The sequence below is a fragment of the Centruroides sculpturatus genome, unplaced genomic scaffold (assembly GCF_000671375.1).
Source record: "Centruroides sculpturatus isolate CEXI.00-Female unplaced genomic scaffold, Cexi_2.0 scaffold596, whole genome shotgun sequence".
Classification (NCBI taxonomy): domain Eukaryota; kingdom Metazoa; phylum Arthropoda; class Arachnida; order Scorpiones; family Buthidae; genus Centruroides; species Centruroides sculpturatus.
The window spans coordinates 88584-111854 of record NW_019384881.1 but is presented as its reverse complement, the minus strand read 5'-3'; the positions used below and the strand labels follow the sequence as shown (position 1 = coordinate 111854).

Below are 23271 nucleotides of genomic sequence, written 5' to 3'. Positions count from 1 at the left end.
TTAAATTTTTCATCGACATTATGCCAAGAAACCACCATAGACATTGATTTCGGAGCTAATTTCGAATTGTTTACAGGTATTGGATTTTTAAACTCGATTGTAAGGTCTTCTGATTTATCAGCATTTTTACAATCTAAGACTATTAGTTTCATTTATATAAAACAAAATTCTCATTAAACCCACTCGGTTCTTGAGTAAATGAGTATAAAACTTCAACGGGAGATTTACCTTTACAGTTGACCTTCTATAACACGGGTTCATATAGTTCGGATTTCTACATGACGGCGAAAAAATTGCGACAGTATTCGTACAAACACGCTAAAAAAAACTCCTATAATTCGGTAAAACGTCATCGCCGACTCGTGTCGCGACAGGATTGGTCGAATCTAGACCAATAGCGGATATTGTACAAACCGTGGAGTTTAAATGAGCAGCGGACCTACAAAAACCATTTATTATTTAACGTCCATAAAAATTATATTTATATTAATGATGTCTCCAAAGTTCAGCGAATTTTTCGCAAAAAGAAAAAATAATTTATCAGGAAGCACACGAGCGCCATTCGATGACAAGCTCCACGACGAAAACAAGCTTAAGCAATGGCGTCATCGAACGGTGCACACTCGGTATGTAATCCTACAATTTTTTGTTTATAGCATAGTTTATATGGATTATTCCCGAAAAATTATACGTATTTTGGAAATGTTGAGCCGAATTAGTCTAGAATCGATTAATTTTATGGAAGAAAACCTTTCAAACAGCAGTAGTCCGTAAACTGCATATGTGCCAGACTGTGATTGGCTCATGTACTCAAGGACTCTTAGAACATCAATTTCATAAAGAACGGAACGTATCTACCCTGTTATGGGGGGTCGACTGTATTTCTTTCTACAATGTATTTCATGCAATAGTAACCGCATCTAACAGAAGTAGGATTCTGAAGAAAACTAAAGTTATATCTTATTTCTTTTTTATATGTTTTTAAATATTTTATGATTTCTTTTGGAATTATCTTTTTTCAATCTTACATTTTTTAACTTATATTCACCAAAAAGATCAATGAATTCCACGAAAGGATATTTAGGATCATTATAATAACAAACCCAGTGTGTACCATCTCCAGTTGAAATATCTAAATTAATTATACCGTTTTCAAATTTTCTAATTGTTTTCGGTAATAGATCAACCATAAACACACCTCTAAAACCTTTTTCGTTTTTTATATTGTCATTTATCGTCTCATTGGATATTTCCAATTCTGAATCACTCCTTTCCCTAATTTGAAATTTGGCCATATTGGACCTAAAGGGCCTTGGGAAAGAAGGCGGCCTCCACGTTTTTTTTTATTATTACATCCTGATCCAGTTACTTTATCTAAAGTTTTTTTTTAACTCCCCATCCTGCAGCTCTCGATAAGGTTCCTGTAGCCAAAGTAGTAAAAATAGGAATTAAAAATGGGGTTAAAGTCCAGATGCGTGTACCGTCATGGCGGCTCATCTCTAATTCCAGCAAACAAAAGAAAGAAAACAGTGGGGACGCACATTCTAACCTAACCTAACCTATTCTAATAAATTACCATAATTATTACCAACCAAATTATTAGAATAGGTTACGTTAGGTTAGAACGTGCGTCCCCACTGTTTGCTGGAATCAGAAATGAGCCGCCATGACGGTATACGTATCTGGAATTTAACCAAAAATGGTAAGAAGCCTCCATTCTTTTTTAATTGCGTTCTACTTATTATTATTCTCTTTCCTTCATTAATATTTTTTATTTGAGTTTTTGTTAAAAACATATCATGATTAGGAGGTTTAGATTTATCTATTTGTAAATATACTTCTTCATCATTCTTAAAAGCTGATTTCAATTTATTTCTATTTTTTTGAGATTTGCTGAGATAAATTCTGGTCTTAATATAATTACCCATTTATTTAGATAAAAATTTTGAATAATATTCTTTCATTGTATCAGCTGTTATTTCTCTCGAATTTTAATTAATAACAGATCTAGAAGTTCAACAATTTTATTATATACTTTTTTGTCTCCACTTAACAGCTTATCAGTTAATTTATCTAATTCACTAACTAATCCTTCTCCACTAATTTTAAATGATTCTGAAGCAGACTTTAAAACTTTTAATTTTTCTCTATAGTGTTTAAATAAATCTAAATCTGACTGGTATAAATTTAACTCCTCTTCTAATGCTTTTCTTTGAAAATCATCTGTAGATTTCTTTAATTTTCTGTTCACTTTTGCTTTAAACGAACCTAATGATTTTGTTCTTCTTTCAGCTTTTTCGAGCATTTCATCTATTCCATTGGGTTTATTAACTAATTGTGATGGCATAATAAAGCTATTTTGCATCTAATCCTTCGTCTAAGTTTTCAGTGGTATATCTGTACTTCTTTTTTGGTGTAGATTCGACTAAAGTTGATTCAACTTCAGGAAGTTGAGGAAATGACGAATCAATGGTAGAAGGAATTGTTATATTATGAATAGCATCTTCAATAGCTTTTAAATCTTGTCTAACATCTTGTATAGGAACCTCTAATTTCTCTGTAACTGGTTATATGAAATTCTGAAAGACTTTTTTCATATTTTGCTTTACCAAATAATTGTTCTTCATTCTTGACAGATGTTTAGATTTCATAAGAGTATTTTTGAAAAACCTAAAAAAATTAAAGAAAAACAGATAAAATGTGAAATTTGTGGAATATATTATAAGCCGTCCTTTAAGAAACTCCACATTGAAAAGAGAGAACATAAGGAAGCATTATATAATAATCAAGTTATTCAAGAGGTTGAAACAGTGTATGAAAGCAGATTAAAAACATTTTTGATAAATAATATTTACTGGTTATATCATTCCTATTAATTTTCTAGAAGATGTAAGAGAGTTGGTTGTGAACAAAATATAAGAAATATTAAAAGATAAAACTTGAAAATTAACTTTAAACTATTCTGTGAATATAAAAGACAGGAGGAATATCAACAGTTTTCCTTCAAGACTGAAAGTAAAGTAATATTGAAATCAGATAATGTAGATGAATATTACAATGAAGTTATTAAAAGAAATGGATGAATTTGAAGCAAAAGGATCAGGATGGGCTTTGACTGCAAATTTTAATTTAGAGCTGAGAATTAATAAGTATGTTCCATTAAGAGGAGCATCCTATATAGATTTACCTAAAGTAATCAGAGATAAAAAACTGTTTTAAACATTAAGAATAAAGATCTGGAATGTTTTAAATGGTCTGTGTTAGCTTACATACATACAGTTTCTAAAAATGCTGAGAAAGTTGCAAAATATAAAGAGTATGAGCAAGAGTTAGATTTTAATGGAATTAAGTTTCCCATTGCTATACATGATATTAAAAAATATGAAAAGAAAAACAACATATCTGTTAATGTATATAGTTATGAGATAACTTTTAATGCATATTTTAATGAGAATGATTTAGAAATTTATCCATTAAGAATAACTGAAAAGAAGTTAGATAAATATGTTAATTTGTTCTATGTTAAAGGAGAGAAATCATATTATTGCTTGATAAAGAATTTATCTCGGTTAATTGGAAGCCAGCTTATTTCATTTGGACATAAGATTTATTTGTGTGATAGATGTTTAATGCACTTTTATTCAGAAGATAAATTGAAAAGTCATGAAAATTATTGCAAAACAAATAATCCTGTGAAAATTGAAATGCCTTTATGTGGGCAAATTGAATTTAAAAACTTTAATCGCTCTTTAAAAGTCCCATTTGTCATCTATGCAGATTTTTAATGCTTAACAAGAAAAATGCATACGTGTCAGCCAGATCCCGAAAAATCATATACAGTGGCCTATCAGAAACACGAACCCATGAGTTTCTGTTACTATGTAAAATATGCTCATGGTGCATACAAACCACCTGTTGTTTATAGAGGACCGAATGCTCCAAAGGAATTTGTGCAGATGATAAAGAAAGAGGCTGAAGAAATAGAGAAAATTTATAAAAACGTTAAGACCATGGATCCATTAATTAACACCTGGTGAGCAAAAAATATTTGAAAACNTCATTTATGTAATAAGATTATTGAAAGAGATGAAAAGAAAGTTAAAGATCATGATCATTTAACTAGAAAATATAGAAGTCCTGAACACGAAAGCTGTAATTTAAATTATAAGAATCAATCATTTATTCCTGTATTTATACACAACCTAAGTGGATACGATGCACATTTGTTTGTAAAAGAACTTGGATATGATAACAATAAAATTTATCTAATCCCAAATAATGAAGAAAGATATATTTCATTTAGTAGAAGTGTTGGAAATATAAAATTAAGACTGGTTGACTCTTTTAAATTTATGGCAAGTAGCATAGACAAATTATCTAGTAATCTTCAAAAAGAACAATTTAGAAATACAATGAGATATTTTCCCGAAAACAAATTAGATCTTGTTATCAGAAAGAGTGTTTATCCTTATGATTATATGGACAACAAATTAAAATGCAACAAAATGTGATTACCACCAAACACAGGCATTTTATAGTGAATTGAACAAAACTGATATATCAGATCAGGAATATAGTCATGCTATAAAAGTATGGGAAGAATTTAATATTAGAAATATGGGAGAATATTCTGATTTGTATGTGAAAACAGACGTTCTAATATTGTCTGATATATTTGAGAATTTCAGAGACGTTTGCATTAAAACGTATAAATTGGACCCAGCATGGTAGTACACAGCACCTGGATTATCATGGGATGCTATGTTAAAAACAACAGAAGTTAAATTAGATTTATTTAGTGATTATGATATGATTTAAATGCTAGAGAAAGGAATCAGAGGTGAAATCTCCCAATGTTGTAACAGATATAGTAATGCAAATAATAAATATATGAAAGATTATGATGAAATGAAAGAATCGAATTATTTAATGTATTTAGATGCTAATAACTTATATGGATAGGCCATGAGACAATATTTACCATATGGAAAATTTAAATGGTGTAATGTAAAAGAGATGACAACACATGACACAGAAACTGGTTACATTTTAGAAGTTGGTCTAAAATATCCCAAAGAATTACATGATTATCATTCTGATATACCTTTAGCTCCAGAGAACAGAATTCAGGATAGTTCAAATCAATCAAAGTTAATAACAGCATGTAATAACAATAATAACGTAATCCATTACAGAAATCTAATAAAGTGTCAGGAGATGGAATTGAAGGTTAGAAAGGTACATATAGTTTTAGAATTTAAACAATCGAAATGGTTGAAGAAATATATAGACCTGAATACAAAGATGAGAACAAATGCCAAAAATGATTTCGAAAAAGATTTTTATAAGCTGATGAATAACTCTGTATTTGGAAAGACAATGGAAAACATAAGGAGAGAGTTGATATCAAGTTATGTTGTGATGCTAAAAAGGTTGAGAAACTGATTTCTAAACCTAATTTCAAAGATAGAACTATATTTGCTGAAAATCTTTCAGCCATTCACATGAATAAAACAAAAATAAAATTCAATAAACCTATATATATGGGAATGAGCATATTAGATCTTTCAAAGCATTTAATGTATGATTTTCATTATAATGTGATGAAACCAAAATAAGGCAATAAGATAAAACTGTTATATTATATGATATAAAAACAGATGATATCTATCAAGATATGAAGGGAATGATAGATTACTTTGATACATCCAATTACCCTGAGAATAATCAATATGGCATACCGAGAGTTAATAAGGTGTTAGGTAAAATGAAGGATAAAAATAATGGTAAAATAATGATTTTGATGATATGAAACCGTGCTTTGCAATTCGTTTATGCTTCTAACACAATAAAGTGCTATAAATTAAGACACTTGGCGGGTTGTCTCATCTTTATTTAGTTAAATAAAGATGAGACAACCCGCCAAGTGTCTTAATTTATAGCACTTTATTGTGTTAGAAGCATAAAGGTAAAATAATGGTTGAATTTGTGGGATTAAGAGCAAAAATGTATGCTTTGAAAGTTGAGAATAAAGAAGAAAAGAAAGCCAAAGGCATTAAGAAATGTGTTGTTAAGAATAGAATATCATTTGAGGATTATAAAGACTGTTTGTTTAATAAAAGGGAGCAATATAGAACAATGAATCTAATTAGAAGTAAAAAGCACAAACTTTATTCTATGAAGGTAAACAAGTTAGCATTATCACCACATGATGATAAGAGGCATATATTAGAAGATGGTATTCATACAATTGCATTAAATCATAAATTTTTTCTTATATAAATGGACTCTAGAATAAAGAGGGCTATTGATTGGGATAATTTTTCTAAATGAGAGAATTTAACAGAAGATCTAATAAGAGAATTGAAAGATGAAGTTAATTGGGATTTGATTTCAATATTTCAAAAGTTATCAGAATGTTTCATAAGAGAATTTACAGATAAAGTTAATTGGGATTCAATATCTCATACACAAAAATTGTCTGAATTTTTTATTAATTAATTTAAAGATAAGAGTTAACTGGAAAAAGATATCAGAACACCAAAGTCTCTCTGAAAATTTTATAATACAATATGATGATAAGGTTAATGAAAACTCATCTCTACACATCAAACATTATCTTCGGAATTTATTCTTGAATAAGCAAATAAAGTAGATTGGGATGCTATATCTCAATTTCAAAATTTAAAAATTATTAGGAAAAATGCTCTAAAATTAAATATAAATTCACTTATAAGATATCAAACCATATTGGAACAATTAATTGAAGACTTATATCAATTAAATGTATTAGACTGGAAAATAGTTGCTAAATATCAAGAATTATCCAAAGATTTTATTATAAAACACAAAAATAAAATTGATTGGTGTGATGTTATTTTAAAGGAAAGGTTCTCCGACGAATTTATTGAAAATAATTATAAAAATATAGTTGTTTCATTGTTAGCAAGAAATTTTTCCTATATAAATGGAGACTCTGAATAAACTAAACAATATTGGTAAACTTCAAAATACTCCAACAAAGAAATTAAACGAGTTGCAAATTGATTATGAATATCCAATTCGTTATGTTAAATCAGTATCCACTCGCTACGGTGATAAAAAAATTAGTAGTCATGGACACTGAATGGAATGAATTTCAAGTTTATCTACCAGATTGATTCAATAAAAAAATAATGGATAAGCGTATAAAAGATTTAAACAACATGAGTGATTTAAAATTTGTATACAGAGGTATGAAAGATTGTGGGAATGCTAATAAAGCACATATCGTTGAGTTTGTTAATTAATCATCATTTTTTTTAATTTTTACTTGATTTTCAAGATTTTTTTATTTTCAATTGATTTTGAATGATTTTTCATATATACCAGGGCTGTGGAGTCGGAGTGAGTTGTGGAGTTTTGGTGTTTTAGCTGAAGTCGGAGTCAGATGGTAAGGAAGAGTCGGAGTCGGAATTTTTCGCATAAAAATAACTTGACCTTTGGAGACATCATTAATATAAATAATTTTTATGGACGTTGAATAAGAAGTGTTTCTTTCACAAGAAATGTATAAAATTAGTGCTGTATTAGACTTACGGTACCTAATTTACATACTGTACAGACGATAATAAACTCAACTTACTAGCCTAAAATCTTCGTAGCGTGTTGCCAGGCGGCAGAAAGCATATATATAATTATAATAAAATTACAATAAATTAAGTTAATATATAATTATATATACAGTACCTAATTTATATATAATTAATATATAATTATATGTACAGTACCTAATTTATATATAATTTATATATAATACTAAACAGACGATAGCAAACTCAATTTAGCCGCTCCGTAGCGTGGCGCAGGGTCGGAGGAAAGTAGTTCGGCTGCTCATCCACTATTGGTCCAGACTCTATCAATCTTGTCGCGAAACGACGTTATAGGAGGTACGTTATACGAAAGTTGCTACAATTTTTTCGCTACGTTATAGGAATTTCCGTTATAGGAACGTACGTTATAGGGGGTCGACTGTATAGTATTTCAAAGTTTTTAAATTATACTGAATTTTTACTTGATAAAATTATGTCATTCACACCTCATGGTACATTTTTACATATTGATGAATTTGGTAAATTTATTATTAGGCGTAAATGAGGCTGGTTTTTTAGTTTTGCTTGATTTTATGATTTTTCATAATTTTGAAATTTTCCGATTTTTCATGATATTTGAAATTTTGTGATTGTAAATCATTCATATTTTAAATGTGTGCATTTTAGTGAGCCAGAAATGGAAGATTGTGGAAATAAAAATAAAACACATATCGTTGAGTTTGTTAATTAATCATCATTTTAGAGGCTACTGAGTTTTTTTTTATTTTTGCTTGATTTTCTGATTTTAAATTATTTTGAAATTTTCTAAGTTTTACTTGATTTTGAATGATTTTTTTTACAATATTTGAAATTTTCTGATTGTACAACATTTACAATTTTGGATCAAGATTTTAGTGAGCCAGAATCGGTATTTATATACTACTTCTACTGCTAATGCAACAACCTCCTTGGTTTCCACAGAAACAGACTTCCTTCCCCATCCAGGTGCAACAGATAACAAACCTGTGGCTTTAAACTTTGCCATCATTTTCCTCAAACCCTGCAGTGTCATTGGCCCTTGGCATATTCATCTTATGGTATGATACCATTGCAAAGCATGCCGTTCATTGCTATCGCATTCATAACAACACTTAACGAGAAAAGTAAAGTCTTGCATGGTTACAGACATCGTCGACTCATAACAATGAGAGCTCTCACAAGGAGGCTCAATTTTATAGCTGAAAAATCAACTGATGTGTAAAGCGCATTTGCATAATTCTAATTTACTTTCCTCTTGCCGTAAACCATTTACAAGCTATTGCGATTTTGCATAATCCCACAAACAGTTTCATATTAGAAACAATTAAAAAACATTTTCAACCGATGTCTTCATGTCTTATTTCATTTAACTATATTGTATACAGTGCTATTCCCTGCTGGTGGTGAGTTTTTGAATTTTTTTTTTGCAGAAAATAAAATCACATATAAAATCCCATGACTTCTTGTAAACTATTGTTGTTGTTGTTTGTTAAGTTATGGCAATGCAACACTTGGGCGATCTGTCTAGGGGGATGCCTTCCCAGAAGGTCTTTTTAAGGGAAACTGGCCCTTATTTAGGCGTTACAGACATAGAGAAAACCCAGAAAACTCCATGTGGCTAGTCTGTCCGAGCGAGGCACGAGCCCATGACTGAACTCCCAGTGTTCAGGGGTTGAAGACTGCTTGGTCACTGGTAGGTCCTTATAAACTATTACCAAGTTTGATAATATTTTGTCAGTAGTTTTTCTTTTATGGCCATTTCAAAGTGGAACTTTAATTATAAAGACCCTGTATATACAAACTGTAGAAAATGTAAGAAGGAGCAGAAACATCTCCCCAGGGCCAGGCCAAATCTGTAAGAGAAAATATCGCTTTGTACATTTTGCAAGAATCATGAATATAAAACTCTGATAAGAATTATACGAGATTGTTTCAAACTATGCACAGCCTACCTTGTCTGCTAGCACAATACTGTAAGGTCTCTTTTTATGCAGATTATTTTTATGCGATTTTGAAGTTGTGCGGTTCGTATTTCATCCAAAAATTTCTTGGACAAACATACACATAGGCTTGTTTAGGAAGCCCGCGTATAGACAGTCTCCAAAAATTGTGGAACGCTCAAAGCTCACTTCATTTGTTCCACTGACATATAACGTTTATGGATGTACAGGACAACTAGATCTACCTTAATCGTTTTAGTTCCTAGCAATTTTTGATGTAAATGTAATTAAACATAAAAAATACTTAAAACTGAAAAAAAAAAAAACGAAACAAATGCATTAATTTTGAAGAAAAAGCTTAAAAGTTTAACTTTCTTTGTCTCGGCCTTCTGTGAAATTTAACACCGATGAGTCATTGTTTACACATCTGGATGACCTTGAACACAGCTGGAGTTGGATTTCCCGGGGCATTCTCATAGACGTTGCGGGAGGACAAGGGTTTAAAGTAGGGTGAACGCTAGCTGGCCGTATATTTTTAAAAAATTTGGAGACTTAAAAAACATTCCAAAAATTCAAAAAAAAAAAATTTTTTAAATGGCCTTAAGGACCGTGTTTTATGTAACGCTATGTAACCTGCTCGAGTTAACTTGGGCGAGGAACTAAGGTTAATTAATTAATTAACTCTTTACATCCAGATGTCAGTGATTTGTTTTTAGAGTGAGCTTTTGCAATTCGGGAATTCCCCTTGTATTACTTTTCAATAAAATAAACTGAATTAAGTTTGAATACAAGTTTATTTTAAGCTTTTATATGAATTTCTTTCAGATATTCGAAGTAATTTATTAAGCAGCCTATTTCTTTTAATTTCTGCAAACTTTTTTATGCGGTTTTAAATTAATTTTAACTTGTTGTTTTGGTTTTATGCGATTTTAGAAAATTACGGAACGTATCCCTACTTTTTCAAGGCAAGTAAAGTCTTTTTTTATGCGAATTTTTTATATGCGCTTTTCTGTAGAACGTATCCACTGCATCAAACGAGACCTTACAGTACTTCAGAAAAAAGCAATAATTAAAAAAAAAAAAAAGAAATGTGATCTGTAAGAAAGAGAATATTATTTTGTACATTTTGCAAAATTTATGCATATAAAACAAATAGAATTATATCAATTTGTGCACAAACCTTTAGTGCTAGCAGTGATGTTTTACCAGGCAGTCAGCATGCACACCTTTGCCACATCGTGTGCAGGCTTTTGTCGTCGTCTTCTTGTGTTTAGAAGTGCTGCACACGATGCAGCGGTATGCCGTTCTGCCTGGTAGCTTCCTAAGTCCTACTGGTCCTCGGGGATCTGAGGGACATAGAGCTTCCTTCCGCTCCTTCCTACATTCTCTCGCCAGGCTGTCAATTACTGCTAAGTTGAAGGCATGGCGAGACAAAACTTTGCCTTGGCTTTCGGAATTCTCCTTATAAAGAAGATAGGCATTCAACACCATCCTGGCTATGATGTTGAAAGCTACCTTCTTCCAATATTTTATGTTCCTCCTTTCATCCAAATATGCATATAACATCTGGTCAGATACATCAACTCCCCCCATAAATTTATTGTAGGATACTACTACTTGTGGCTTTGATATAGCCACCCTGTGCTTAACAATTTGATCGTCGCGTGCCCCTGCATGGCTGGATAAAAGAAGAACAGGTTTTTTTTCTGATGTTTTTTCCCGAAAGCCGCATACCAATATAGGTCCAGACCTGAAATACAAGGTCTGGCCTACAGAAAATTTGCTTCTAAACTGTGGCGGTAATTGCTTCTTATTCCTCCGCACCATTCCCGTGATGTAAGTTCCCTGGGAATACAGGTGGCGAATAAGGTGTACTGACGTCAAATAATTGTCAATGAAAACATGGTACCCCTTGTTGTTATAATTACCAATATCCAGTAATCGCCTGACAATAGTGTATTCTAAACCAAACTTTGAGACACTGTGCTTCTCCACCTGGGACTTGGCCCCTCGGTAAGTGAAAAAGCCCAGGCAGTAGTGTGAAATGGAGTCACACAGCATCCAAGTTTTGATTTCCCATTTTGTATTGAGTACATACTGACAAGGGCTGGTATGGTTTTTGGTACCTACCAATATTTCATTGACGCTTATTTCCTTATGAGGAATGTAATATTGTCTGAACACCCTATTCGCATGATCCTCCAAAGGTTGAAATTTTGCTCTTGGATCATAACCTGATTCCCCTGGGCCAGGCAACTTACTATTATCTACAAGATGGAAGAATCGTAGCAAGTGAGAAAAGCGGTGCTTCGAAAACGTATCCCTGAACCACGGAGTTTCCAGAGGCCCAGAAGTGGTCCAGTATGATGCGATTGAACATTTTGGATTCATTCCCATAGCAATAATGCAAGCCAAAAACCCTTTTATTTCATTAATAGTAATACTCTTCCACTTCTGGAAACATTGGGGCACATTCCTCCCCATGCCATTTATCACTTGCTTGGCATACCTGTTCGATTCCACCACCATAAGAGAAAACAAAGACATAGTGAAAAAGAGGTTAACATAATCGATTGGCTGAGAGTCAGCTGAAGGCATGTTTTTGGGGCCAGATAGTTCCAGGAAAGGGAAAGGGTCAGAGAGAGATTGTTCTGGTGGCAAAACCTCAAGGTATCCCTCATCTTCCAACTCGTCATTGGAATTAGGAGCATCATTGGAATTAGGAGAAACCTGACGAGAGCAGGTTCTTGTAGCATTGGAATTGGCTTCAACTTCGGTATCAGAATCAGAGTTTTCAGAATGAGAATAAATTTCTGGTATGTCAACAATACTTAGATCGCTGTCAGACTCAATAAATGAGTCTGAATCTGACAGCTCATCTGAATACGTTGATATTTCTGTTTCTCTTATCTTCTTTGATGTTGAAGCCATTTGGAAATCTAATTTAAAATAAACGCTACATGTTACAATTGAGAATACAAGTAAAAAAAATTAAGAAAAATCAAATTATAATACAGTACTAATAGAAAAAATAAGACTAGAATATTAAATATAATCATTTACATAGTCTATATTATTGCTATATCTTAGACATTGGAGCTACTTTTCGAAAATTAAATGGCATATTTTTTCAAAACAATTTAACTATTAAATTGTTAAAATAGAAATTGTTTCAATATTGTTTACAGAACTTGGTCATCAATTTATGTTTGCAACATTTATACATAGAAATTTATAATACACATCTACAAAATATGATAATTACAGTACATATATTAAATTTTATCTTGACTTATCTTCAATAAATACAATAAAAACAGAGGCGAAAGTAGAATTATATTGTAATTACATTACAAATATACACAAAAACAAATATTTTTAAAATAATTTTAAATGTAGAAAGTATATTTATGCATCCATTTTAAGTGATAAAATAACAGTATTGAATAAAAAAAATTCTAAGTAAAAACAATAGAAAACATGGCCGGCGTTATTTACATTCAATAAATACATAAAAATATAAATACGACTTTTACAAAGGTAAAACCTTTCTTTAGTCATTGTTTTCGCCCTTCTAGCTATCCTAAGACTATGAGATCGGGTTTTACCAACCTTGTGCAGCGTAAGTGGTCAGAAGGGATTAACTCCGGACCCTCTGCTTATCTCACAACACCATCAGGAGCCCTTAAACAATTCACAAAGTTACAGAGACGACGTTCCTCTTGAGGCGAAAATGGCAAAAAGGACAAAAAAATGTTTTACCTTTGTAAAAGTCGTATTTATATTTTTATGTATTTATTGNTGAAGATATTTGAAGCTTACTTTTATTTTATTACATCTAATTTAAAATGTGTATATATATATATTCTTGCTAAGATGATATTTTCAAATGGATCTATTGAACGTGACTACACTGAATTTGAATTTCTGTTGAAGAAAATTTGCTCCAATCTAGCGTTTCTGAAAATGTAAATGTGTATTAATTATTGTACATATTTTATTATAATTAGGGGATAATACAATTAACAGTAATTTTGTATCAATCATTTTGATATGTATTTTTAAAAATTTATGTAATATAGAATTAAAATTTTTAATAACTTTCAAAAAAATAATAACCATGACACATTTACTTTTTAGGTTACCATCGAGAAACTCGATACTCCTGTCATTTTTGTGGAAAATGCTTTCGAAAAATGCAAAATTTAAAGCAGCATTACATTGTACATTCTTCCAGAGATCATGTATGCCCATTATGTTCCAAAGCATATAAATCACGAGCTGTATTAAATTTACATCTCCAGGTTCATGCACCTGATAGCTTCCAGTGTGATTATTGTGACAAAACATTTAGGTGGAGATGGAGTTGGAAGATGCATATAAAAAAGATGCATTCTTAAGTTAGTCTAACTTTATGATTGGTTTGTAGATTCGTATGATGTATATTAAGCAATATTGATTGATATGTTCATTGCTATTATTTACATTATAAAGTACCCAGTTTATCAAATAACGTGAATCTACATCCATATTAACAACACTTAAGACATCATCTAATGTCTATTTAAATTTTAAACAAATGTGCTTTGTTTGCATTCACCATTCTAAGTTAGTCTAACTTTATGATTGGTTTGTAGATTCGTATGATGTATATTAAGCAATATTGATTGATATGTTCATTGCTATTATTTACATAAAGTATTTTTATTATAATTGATTATATTAAAATTCAATATTTTAAAATATTTTTGGCTTTTTACAGGCTATTTTAAGAAAGGATATCATATATGTCATCTTTGTGGTAAGCATTTCAACAAGTTGCAATATATAAAGCAGCATTATGTTGTTCATTCTGCCAAGCAACATGTGTGTCCATTGTGTTATAAGGCATATAAGTTTTAAGCTGTATTAAAACATACAATTCTCAATGTTGTTATTGTAAGAAAACTTTTCGGTGGAGGTGGAGTTGGAAGATGCATGTGAAAAGATGTTCTAAAGAAATAATTTCTACAAATTTAAATTAAGATAAGAATCTCTTACATTTTTTTTTTGACATTTTCCTTTTTTTCATAGTTGTAACATGAAAAATTACAGAATTTTATTGAAAACATGATTTTAAATTAAAACAATATTAGAAAGTACTGTACATACATATATCATCTGCTTATAGACATAAGTTTTTCATCTGGAGAATTCATATTCTTTTCAAAGAAAAATGTTCAACTTTGTACAGTGAACTGCAAGATTTTGTTCTGTTCTAATAGTGGTAATGTATTTTTGAGCTTTTATTCTAACAAAGTATGCATTATTTGCAGCATATAGCAATTTTTACAAATTCATTATAAGATTAAGAAGTTTAAATTCTGTTTTTATAGTTTTAAAATTTACAGGGTTCCTACTCAAATTCTTGTTTTTAACTCCGTGACTTTCTCTGACCCTCATGTTCCTTTGGTATGGCACATTAAAATAAAACATCACAACTTACTACGCACATACACTATTGTTTCTCCAACTTTTTAACTGGTTATTTTTTCTAATTAAGGCCGTGACTCCACTAGCGTAAAAACGGCATAAAACCCCTCGCCGTAAAAGCTTTTAATCATGTGACCCTGATATTTTACACCCAAGCAGGTCGTAAAACCAGCGTAAAAGCGAGTTCAGCAGTGTTCAACTTTTGATGCGAATATGGCCGTAAAACAGTACCTTTCACAAATCAGAAGTCGGTGAAATCTAGGTCATTGTGACATGGTGCAAAAATGGCGGAAAATGAACTTTTGTGTGTGTTCCCTCGTGGCTACTCTAGAATAGATCTGGAAAAATTTATCGAAAACATCTGAAAATATTCGTGTATCTATGACAAGAGGTAACCCGTTTATAATAATGAATGCCAAAGGAAAATCCTTCAAATAATAAAAAAGCTAAGCATATAAGTGCGTGGCTGGATGGCCGAGCAGTCAAGGTGGCAGCCTACCGCTCTGGGGGACCCGGGTTCGAATCTGAATGGGTTGAAAAATCCGCAGGAATTTTTCAGGGGGTGGTCCATTCAGATATGTTGGGCCCCGTCCCTCACCACCCGGCAGCCCCATTATGGGCCTGGCTGAACCCATAATGGGCTTGCAAAAAGAGGCTCTCTTAGTGCCCACAGGGCGGAAAGAGTTTAAAAGAAAAAAAAGGATATAAGTGCTGTATATTATCTTAATTAATAATATGATGATAAAAGTTAATATATGAAAGTAAAGATATTATTTTTACATCATTTGTAATTATAGTACAAAAAAAACTTGTACAATATAATCGTTGTCTTTATATTGATATATCACATATACAACTGTCTTCCGTTTCCACCAATTCACGTGCAAAGAAGTATTTACTTTCGACACACAGGGCATCACCATCACCATAAAAACTTTGTTAGCCAGACCTCCACCGCAATCCAGACGCAAATGCAAATAGGTCACGTGATTAAAAGCTTTTACAGCGAGGGGTTTTATGTCCGTTTTTACGGTAGTGGAGTCTCGGCCTAACAGTTATATATTTTTTATAATTGATGAATTAGTAAAATTAAAATAAAAATAAGACAGATAGAATTATGGCATGTCTTCTCTACATAAAACTAAGATGNGGGATATACAGGGTTCCTACTCAAATTTTTGTTTTAATTTCCTTGACTTTCCCTGACCCTCACATTAACATAATAAAACATCTTACTAAGCACATCTTACTTGACTTACTACGCACATATGCTATTGCTTCTCCAACTTAACTGGTTAATTATTATTAAAAAATTCTGTATAATCCATGTACAAAAGTATAAATTTATTAAATTTGTCCCTTAATAAATTTTCCAAACTTTATAAAATATTAATAAACTGGGAAAAAGTTTCAGAAATCAGAAATTGTTTTGTTATACAATCAAAATTATTAAAATGAAAAGAGATAAATAATATCACTGGAATTAATATTAAGTTATTTATCATTTTTTGTTCTTTGTTAACAAACATTTTTTTATTCATCAGTTTATTAACACCTGCCCTCAAATTGAAAGTGTAATAAGTTGCACTGTACCACAATACTTTTTGCTGTCTGAAGAGAGATCACTTGGTCAGCCATACTGTCAACAAACAAATTCCAACTTTCCATGACTTTTTCTGGACACTAATGAAAATCCCTGACTTTCCAGATGTGTAGGAATCCTGAATTTAAAATTAATTTATAAACTTTATCACTATAAAGTGAAATATTCGATTTTAGTTTCTTCTTATTTTTTAGGTTACGATTAAAAATCACACTCCACGTGTCGGATTAGTAGTAAATGTTTTCAGAAATGGAAGTATTAAAAAGCAACAATTCATTATTCATTCGGGAAGAAGTTACATCTGTTCAATATGTTCAAAAGCATACAAGTCTTGCACTGTTTTAAATCAACATCTTTGAATGCACCCCAATAATTTTTGTTGTGCACATTGTGGTGAAACTTTTAAGTGGTGTTGCAGTTGGAAATTTCATATGAGAAAAATGCATCAACAAAATAAAAATTTAATAGAAAATGCCAAAGTACCAATTTAGTGAAAGTATTTGTGATTTGCTAAAAAATTGTATATCAGAAAAATTTGCTATATTATCAGTAGTAGATAATATAGCAAATTTTTGATACACTTTGGGGTATTTAATTTCAGTATATAAGAATTACAAAAATTATTTCAATTTTTCTATCATATCATCAACAACTTTACAAATATCACGAAGTATAGACTAATAAACTATGTGGATTATCAGCAATATATTTTTGATATTTTAAAACAAACACCATGAAAAGTGATTTTTGAAAAATCATGAATAAAACCTTCATTCAGTATTTGATATCAAGAAACTAAATCCCAATGTAAATAATCTTTTAGCTCCCGTAGTGTGTCGTTTTTTTTAATCATTGATATTTTAAAACTTCTCATATTTAATTTACATATATACTTCTTAACAAAATTATCAGGGAGAATTTGAAATTTCGCTATTTTATTCCAATTAATATATTTTGAAAAATCATCCATAAATTCATCATCTAATACTTGATGTTCTGAAATTAAATCCCATTTTTTGTGTCTAATATGTTTTTTGATAAATCTAGTAGTATATATATAATTTTTCCATGTTAATTCCCAGTTTAAATTACAGTGGTACCTCAGGTTACGAATGCCCCAGGATACGAAATTTTCAGGATACGACATGAAATTCGAACATATTTTGGCTCCACGATATGAACAAAAACTCACCATACGACGTTACATTAGTTCGCATTTTTCATTTGTTTTTCTTACTACAGTTATTTTTTTTAATGTATTACTTGGATTTAATTTGAGTATGTTTTTCGCGTTGGAACGAATTATTTGGTTTTACGTGTAATCGTATGGGGAAAAATGATTCACCTTACGACATTTTCATGATACGATCTCAGTTTCGGAACGGATTAATTTCGTATCCTGAGGTACCACTGTACCTGCAAATTTAGAAATAAACTCGTCAGTTAAGTCTGTTCTTTGACTTAAACATCCCACTTAATATATTTTCTGAAACATTGAATACTATTTTCATTTATTGTAAACTCAATAATTTTTCCCAATCAACTGATATAATATTTTTTTTTTCTTTATAGAATACAAACTCAGTTTTAGGATATATAGTTTTATTTATTTTTAGTTTATTTAAAAAAATAAATACAGTATGGTTACAATATCCAATTTTTACAAAATACAACATTTTTTTAGTACAATGGTGATTAATACAATTAATTACCGCAATTAACACAACTGCATTTTATAAAATTTTTATTACACAACGATATTGTTATCTTGTTAGTTAGTATAAAAAATTTACAATAGTATCTCTTATTTTGCAATAATTTAAATAATCTGGCTTTATTCACAGCTTGTTTTAAACAAAGATATGTTTTATTTGAAACAGCATGTATTAACATGTTAACTGCCACCCGCCACACCAGTGGTTGTACTAGTTACGGTTGTAAAGAGCCATCCGACTGCCTGCCGTCACCTAAACAATGCAGTTTAACTCAAGGTTAAATTATCCTGGTTTCATAAGACATTGTTTAACATGCCAGTGGTGGCCTCTCATGAATATCTATGAAGTTGGTTTCTACCTCCAGCTGTCATGTGGCCTCATGAACTGTCTGACGGCCAGCTGGTCATAGTGTTTTTTCAATAAAAAAACTATTTTATATTTGATAGTGTTTTTTAAATAGTGAATAGGTAAAAAAAAAAATAAAAAAAATGAAAACTAGTTTAATTATTTGCTTTTTATTACATATAAAGTAAATAATATTACAGAACAAAAATCGTATATAAGTAGAAATAATATATATTTAGAGAAAAAAATTTATAATGAGTATAAAAGTATAAAAATCAATATAAAAGTTTTACATACATATATAATATTCATTTATGAATTTTTACAAAACAATTTGAACACATTGCAGGTTTTCTTGGACACTGCGTGCAATATGTAGCAACTCGTGGCATTACGCTCACTTTATCAGCATTACAACTTCCAAATTACTCTGCATTTTTAGCATAGCAGGATGCACAATGCTTCCTTAGTTTTCTGTTTCTCTTGTTGACATCTCTAACTGTTTCCAATGTGTGTTGTTTCAAATTTCGAGCTGCAGGTTCTTAATTACTTTCATCACCATTGAGTAAGCTTTTCACTAAAATCTCTTTGAAGGCAGTAATAGATAGTTTTTTATTAAATATCTTATTGTAAATAATATGTGCATTGACAACAGTAGTTCCAAATATAATCTCCATTGCAACTTTGTGATACCATTTTACCGACTTTCGTACTGCAGTGGAGTAATTAGAATGTTGATCAGATAAATCAATACCCATTTTTCCAGTATTGTAGTCTGAACTATTTTAGGTTTCAAAATTTCTTCTTGTTTGTAGTTTCTTTTACCTGTAAAAGTAATTTCTGTTGTATGTTTTGTAGACAACATAAGCACATCCCGTTTATCTTTCCAGTTAGCTACAACTATTTCCTTTTCATTATGCATACCAATAATTTTGTTTTTAGATAATTTTTTGTTTACTACTTCCTTGGGGATGCATTTCCTATTTTTTTTCAGGGTTCCTATAAGATGGGTACTTCTAATAAATGTTCTGCCAGCTCAATTGATATGTAGTAATTATCTGTTGTGAATGTACATCCTTGGCCTATATATTTTTTGCCTAGCTTTAGGACAATATCAGTTGATAGGGAAACATTTTCCTGTGGTCTTTCATTTTTACCTTTATAAATTTGTATGCTATAAGTGTATCCAGTAGTATCAGCAATTTTGTACAGTTTAACATCGTATTTGTGATGTTTTCCAGGCATATACTGACGGAAACGTAATCGTCCTCTAAATGGGACCATTGTTTCATCTATGCATAAATATTCACCAGGTATATTATAGTATTGATAAAGTTCTTCAAGTATGTCTTTCAGAGGATTTATTTTATGTAGTTGGTCTCCATTATCTTCTTCGTTGTTTGAGAAATGCCACATCAATAGCAATAATTTGAATCTGTTACGTGACAAGGTTTGTGGTGCAACACCATTTTTATAAATGCGTTGTTTACTCCAGTAATCTGATAATTTCGGGTATCTCACTAACCCCATCCAAGTCCAAGTAAAAGTCCAAGAAATTTATTCATTTTCCCTGTATTTGTCTCTTTCCATAATTTTAGCCTGCTACTTGCATGCAGTTTTACTTGCCAACGATTGCGCTGCATAAATGTTCGTTTGCTATGTTATATGTTCAATTACTTTTTAATTCATAAAAAGTTTGTAAAACTTAATCGGTTCATCACTAAAGGACAAATTTACATTTCTCAGTCCTGGACTGAATGTGTGTGGAAAGACTTGATGCGTCTGTTACATGGAATAATTTTCCAAACGTCACTCACCTCACACACTTCATCATCATCTTCACTTGATGAATATATTGAATCATAGTTGCTCAGATCTTTGGAATAAAATAGAGTATTCTCATCAGATTCGCTGCTTTCTTTCTGCTCAGTACGTAAGGTCGACACACCACTTGTGCTTGCCACCTTAACTGTAAATAACTGTCAACTGTAAAATTCGACTGGCATGGAGTGTTTATTACCCTATGTCACACATGTACTTTCTCCCGCACATGTCTTAGATTACAAGACAAAGTAAACATGTGCAGTCCAAAGTACTTTTAACACATAGATGTAAAAATTTTTAACACAAATGTGAAAACTTTTAAATAGAGGAGCACGTCTAATTACAGCAGGTTATAAAATAAATAGCCAGGGGAAGTAGTCTCCCATTCAAGGCCGTACGACCTGTCCGTCGTTCATATATCTTTCTTATCTTTGCTCTGCTGACTGTTATATAACAACCGTTTTATTTACATTGTAATAAAATATTAAATATCAAATTTTCTCATTTTGGCATGTCATTACGCAAAATATGATATAGGTGGCAGTTAACATGTTAAACAAGTTTTGGAATTTTGCTTTCTCTTGTATAATAATAAGTAACCATATTGAGCGGATGATGATATCAAAGAATCTGTAAGAATTAAAAGTAAGAGATATAATGACCAAATGACATTACATCTATCCTATTATCCGAAATAAATCTTTTATCATAAAATGGGAAGAGAGATATTTCCTTCTGAAGGTATGTTGTCACCACATGATTTTTACTTTTAATTTCATATTGCTGACGTCGTAACAGTTCTGTATTGAATAAAACTTCTTTATATTTTTGTGATTGAAAGATTTTACAACCAATTTTTTATTCCTTTAACTGTTTTTTATTTCGATTGTCAAAAATGTAAGAATGCATTTTCGGTTTTAATGAACAAAATTCGATTATTGGTTTTGATGATGTCGCGTTTTTAAAATATCCTAGCTCATTTTTATTTGTTACTTCAAATAATTCACATGTGTTCGGATAGTTGCCGAAATCAAAAATATCTGGAAATGTTTTAAAGTCATCATAAACATTATTTGTATAAATTTGAAGTGTTAGTAAATCACTATCTGTGTATAATAAATTCACATAAAATAATTTAATGATAAAAATATTTTTCAACTAAAATTCAAATAATAAGAGTATATTTAATGATTTGCATTAAATCGTTTAATTAAGAAAAATTACAAGAAAAAATCATAGCAGGTAACTTTTAATTATACAGGTAACCCCCCTATAACACGGCACTTCTATAGCACGGATTCACTCTAACACGGTTTGAGAATTGGTACCATCCCCCGTATAACACGGTACTTTTATAACACGGATCCACTCTGACACGGTTTGAGAAATGGGTAAAACCCTCGTACAACATGAAATGTAATAAACTTTTACATACTTAAGTACTAATAGTTCACGAAAATTATTTTCGTTAACTATTAGTACTTCAGTGTGTAAATTTTCTTTTCTCTTCTCCATACACATGGTCCTTCGCGAAAATTGTTTCAATTTTGCTATATCTCAACGCTTCTGCTTCTGGTGTTGCCAGATGTTTTTCCCTTATTTCATAAGTGCTTGGCGCCATATAAGGAAATTTATAAAGATCTTTTAACTAGAAGCAAGCAATCTAAAATTACATACACTTTTTGCAAAAGGTAAAGCATGAATCTGAAAATAATGCAGAAAAATGCTCAGGGGATAACGATAACTTGCCAAAAATAAAACGCTCTCGGTTAATAGTGCTTTTAGTGACGACAAAGAAAACATTGTTTGATTTATATTAATATGTATCACTTAAGAAAATNAAAATATCGATTTTCCGAAAAACTCCAGTCCCCAATTGATTTAAATAAACGACACTCTACTGTAATAATAATAATAATGTGACTCAGAAAAATGATTTTAAGAAAGTGTCATGTTTCAAAATAAACCATACTGAAATAAATATTTAACTTTTTGTACAATACTTATTTATAGTTTTATTTGAATGTGTAATGTATATTCAATTTTTCACATTACCTTATTATAAGTACAAATTTATAAATTTATGCTTTCATTTTTTTTAATTATTACACGTAAATAGTAAAATCTATTTTTATATCATTTATAATTTATGTTAATTTTATGTTTTGTCATGTTTATTTTCTGTAATTAGTTTTTAAAGTAACCAAGAATTCAAATAGTTCATTCCATTTTTAATATTCAAACTTGCTATATTTGTTAGTGTTTTTTACTAACTATATTATATAAACGGCTTGCTGTATATTATAACTATATTATTTATTTGTAAAAAATTTTTCTTATATTAATTAGTTGCAGTGTCATCTAACTTGTAAGAAAAATCAACCTATTATGATTAAAATGATTTTGAATACATTAACATTATACAGCACCAATACTACTTAGGAAAATTTGAAGAAGGAATAGACATGGACATACAATCCAAGTTAGTGACGATTACAAGACAAGTGGAGATACTTAAGCATAACACGAACTATCTTAGATGTTTCTTGAGAGAAGAAACTACTCCCAACACATTAAAATTAAAAATATCAATTAGATATGTTGTCCCCAAACATGCAGTTTGGAAAATAGAGAGGACAATAATTAAATCTGTAATTATTTAAAAACAAAACGTATTCCAGCAATTATTTTAATTCATCAAATTCTTTCGGCTATCTTTGTAGCCATCTTCAGGATCAAACACATTTTTAATAAATTCTTTA

At 30.7% G+C, this 23271-nt stretch overlaps 2 protein-coding genes and 1 long non-coding RNA gene across 3 annotated transcripts in view; 2 read left to right on the top strand and 1 right to left on the bottom strand.

Annotated features, from left to right (window-relative positions):
* The first annotated feature begins 4965 nt into the window (after positions 1-4965).
* LOC111631015 lies at positions 4966-5445 on the top strand. The gene has a single exon (XM_023375206.1). It carries the CDS (start codon positions 4966-4968, stop codon positions 5443-5445), a length of 480 nt encoding a protein of 159 aa, XP_023230974.1.
* A 2751-nt stretch (positions 5446-8196) lies between these two features.
* Positions 8197-23271, bottom strand: part of LOC111631029 (piggyBac transposable element-derived protein 4-like) — a 60848-nt gene continuing 45773 nt past the window's right edge. Inside the window, exons 6-7 of the mRNA XM_023375220.1 lie at positions 10731-12489; positions 8197-9463 (exon numbers count right to left, since the gene is read on the bottom strand). Of these exons, the coding sequence (XP_023230988.1) occupies positions 10739-12489 (1751 nt within the window). The 3' untranslated portion in view covers positions 8197-9463; positions 10731-10738. The remainder of the gene's footprint in view (positions 9464-10730; positions 12490-23271) is intronic.
* LOC111631031 lies at positions 13362-14793 on the top strand. The gene is made up of 3 exons (XR_002757623.1): positions 13362-13518; positions 13691-13950; positions 14313-14793. It is a non-coding gene; the product is annotated as an uncharacterized LOC111631031 (long non-coding RNA).

Coding starts and splice junctions, on each gene's coding strand:
- LOC111631015 (XM_023375206.1), top strand. CDS start 4,966: ATGAGACAATATTTACCATATGGAAAATTTAAATGGTGTAATGTAAAA.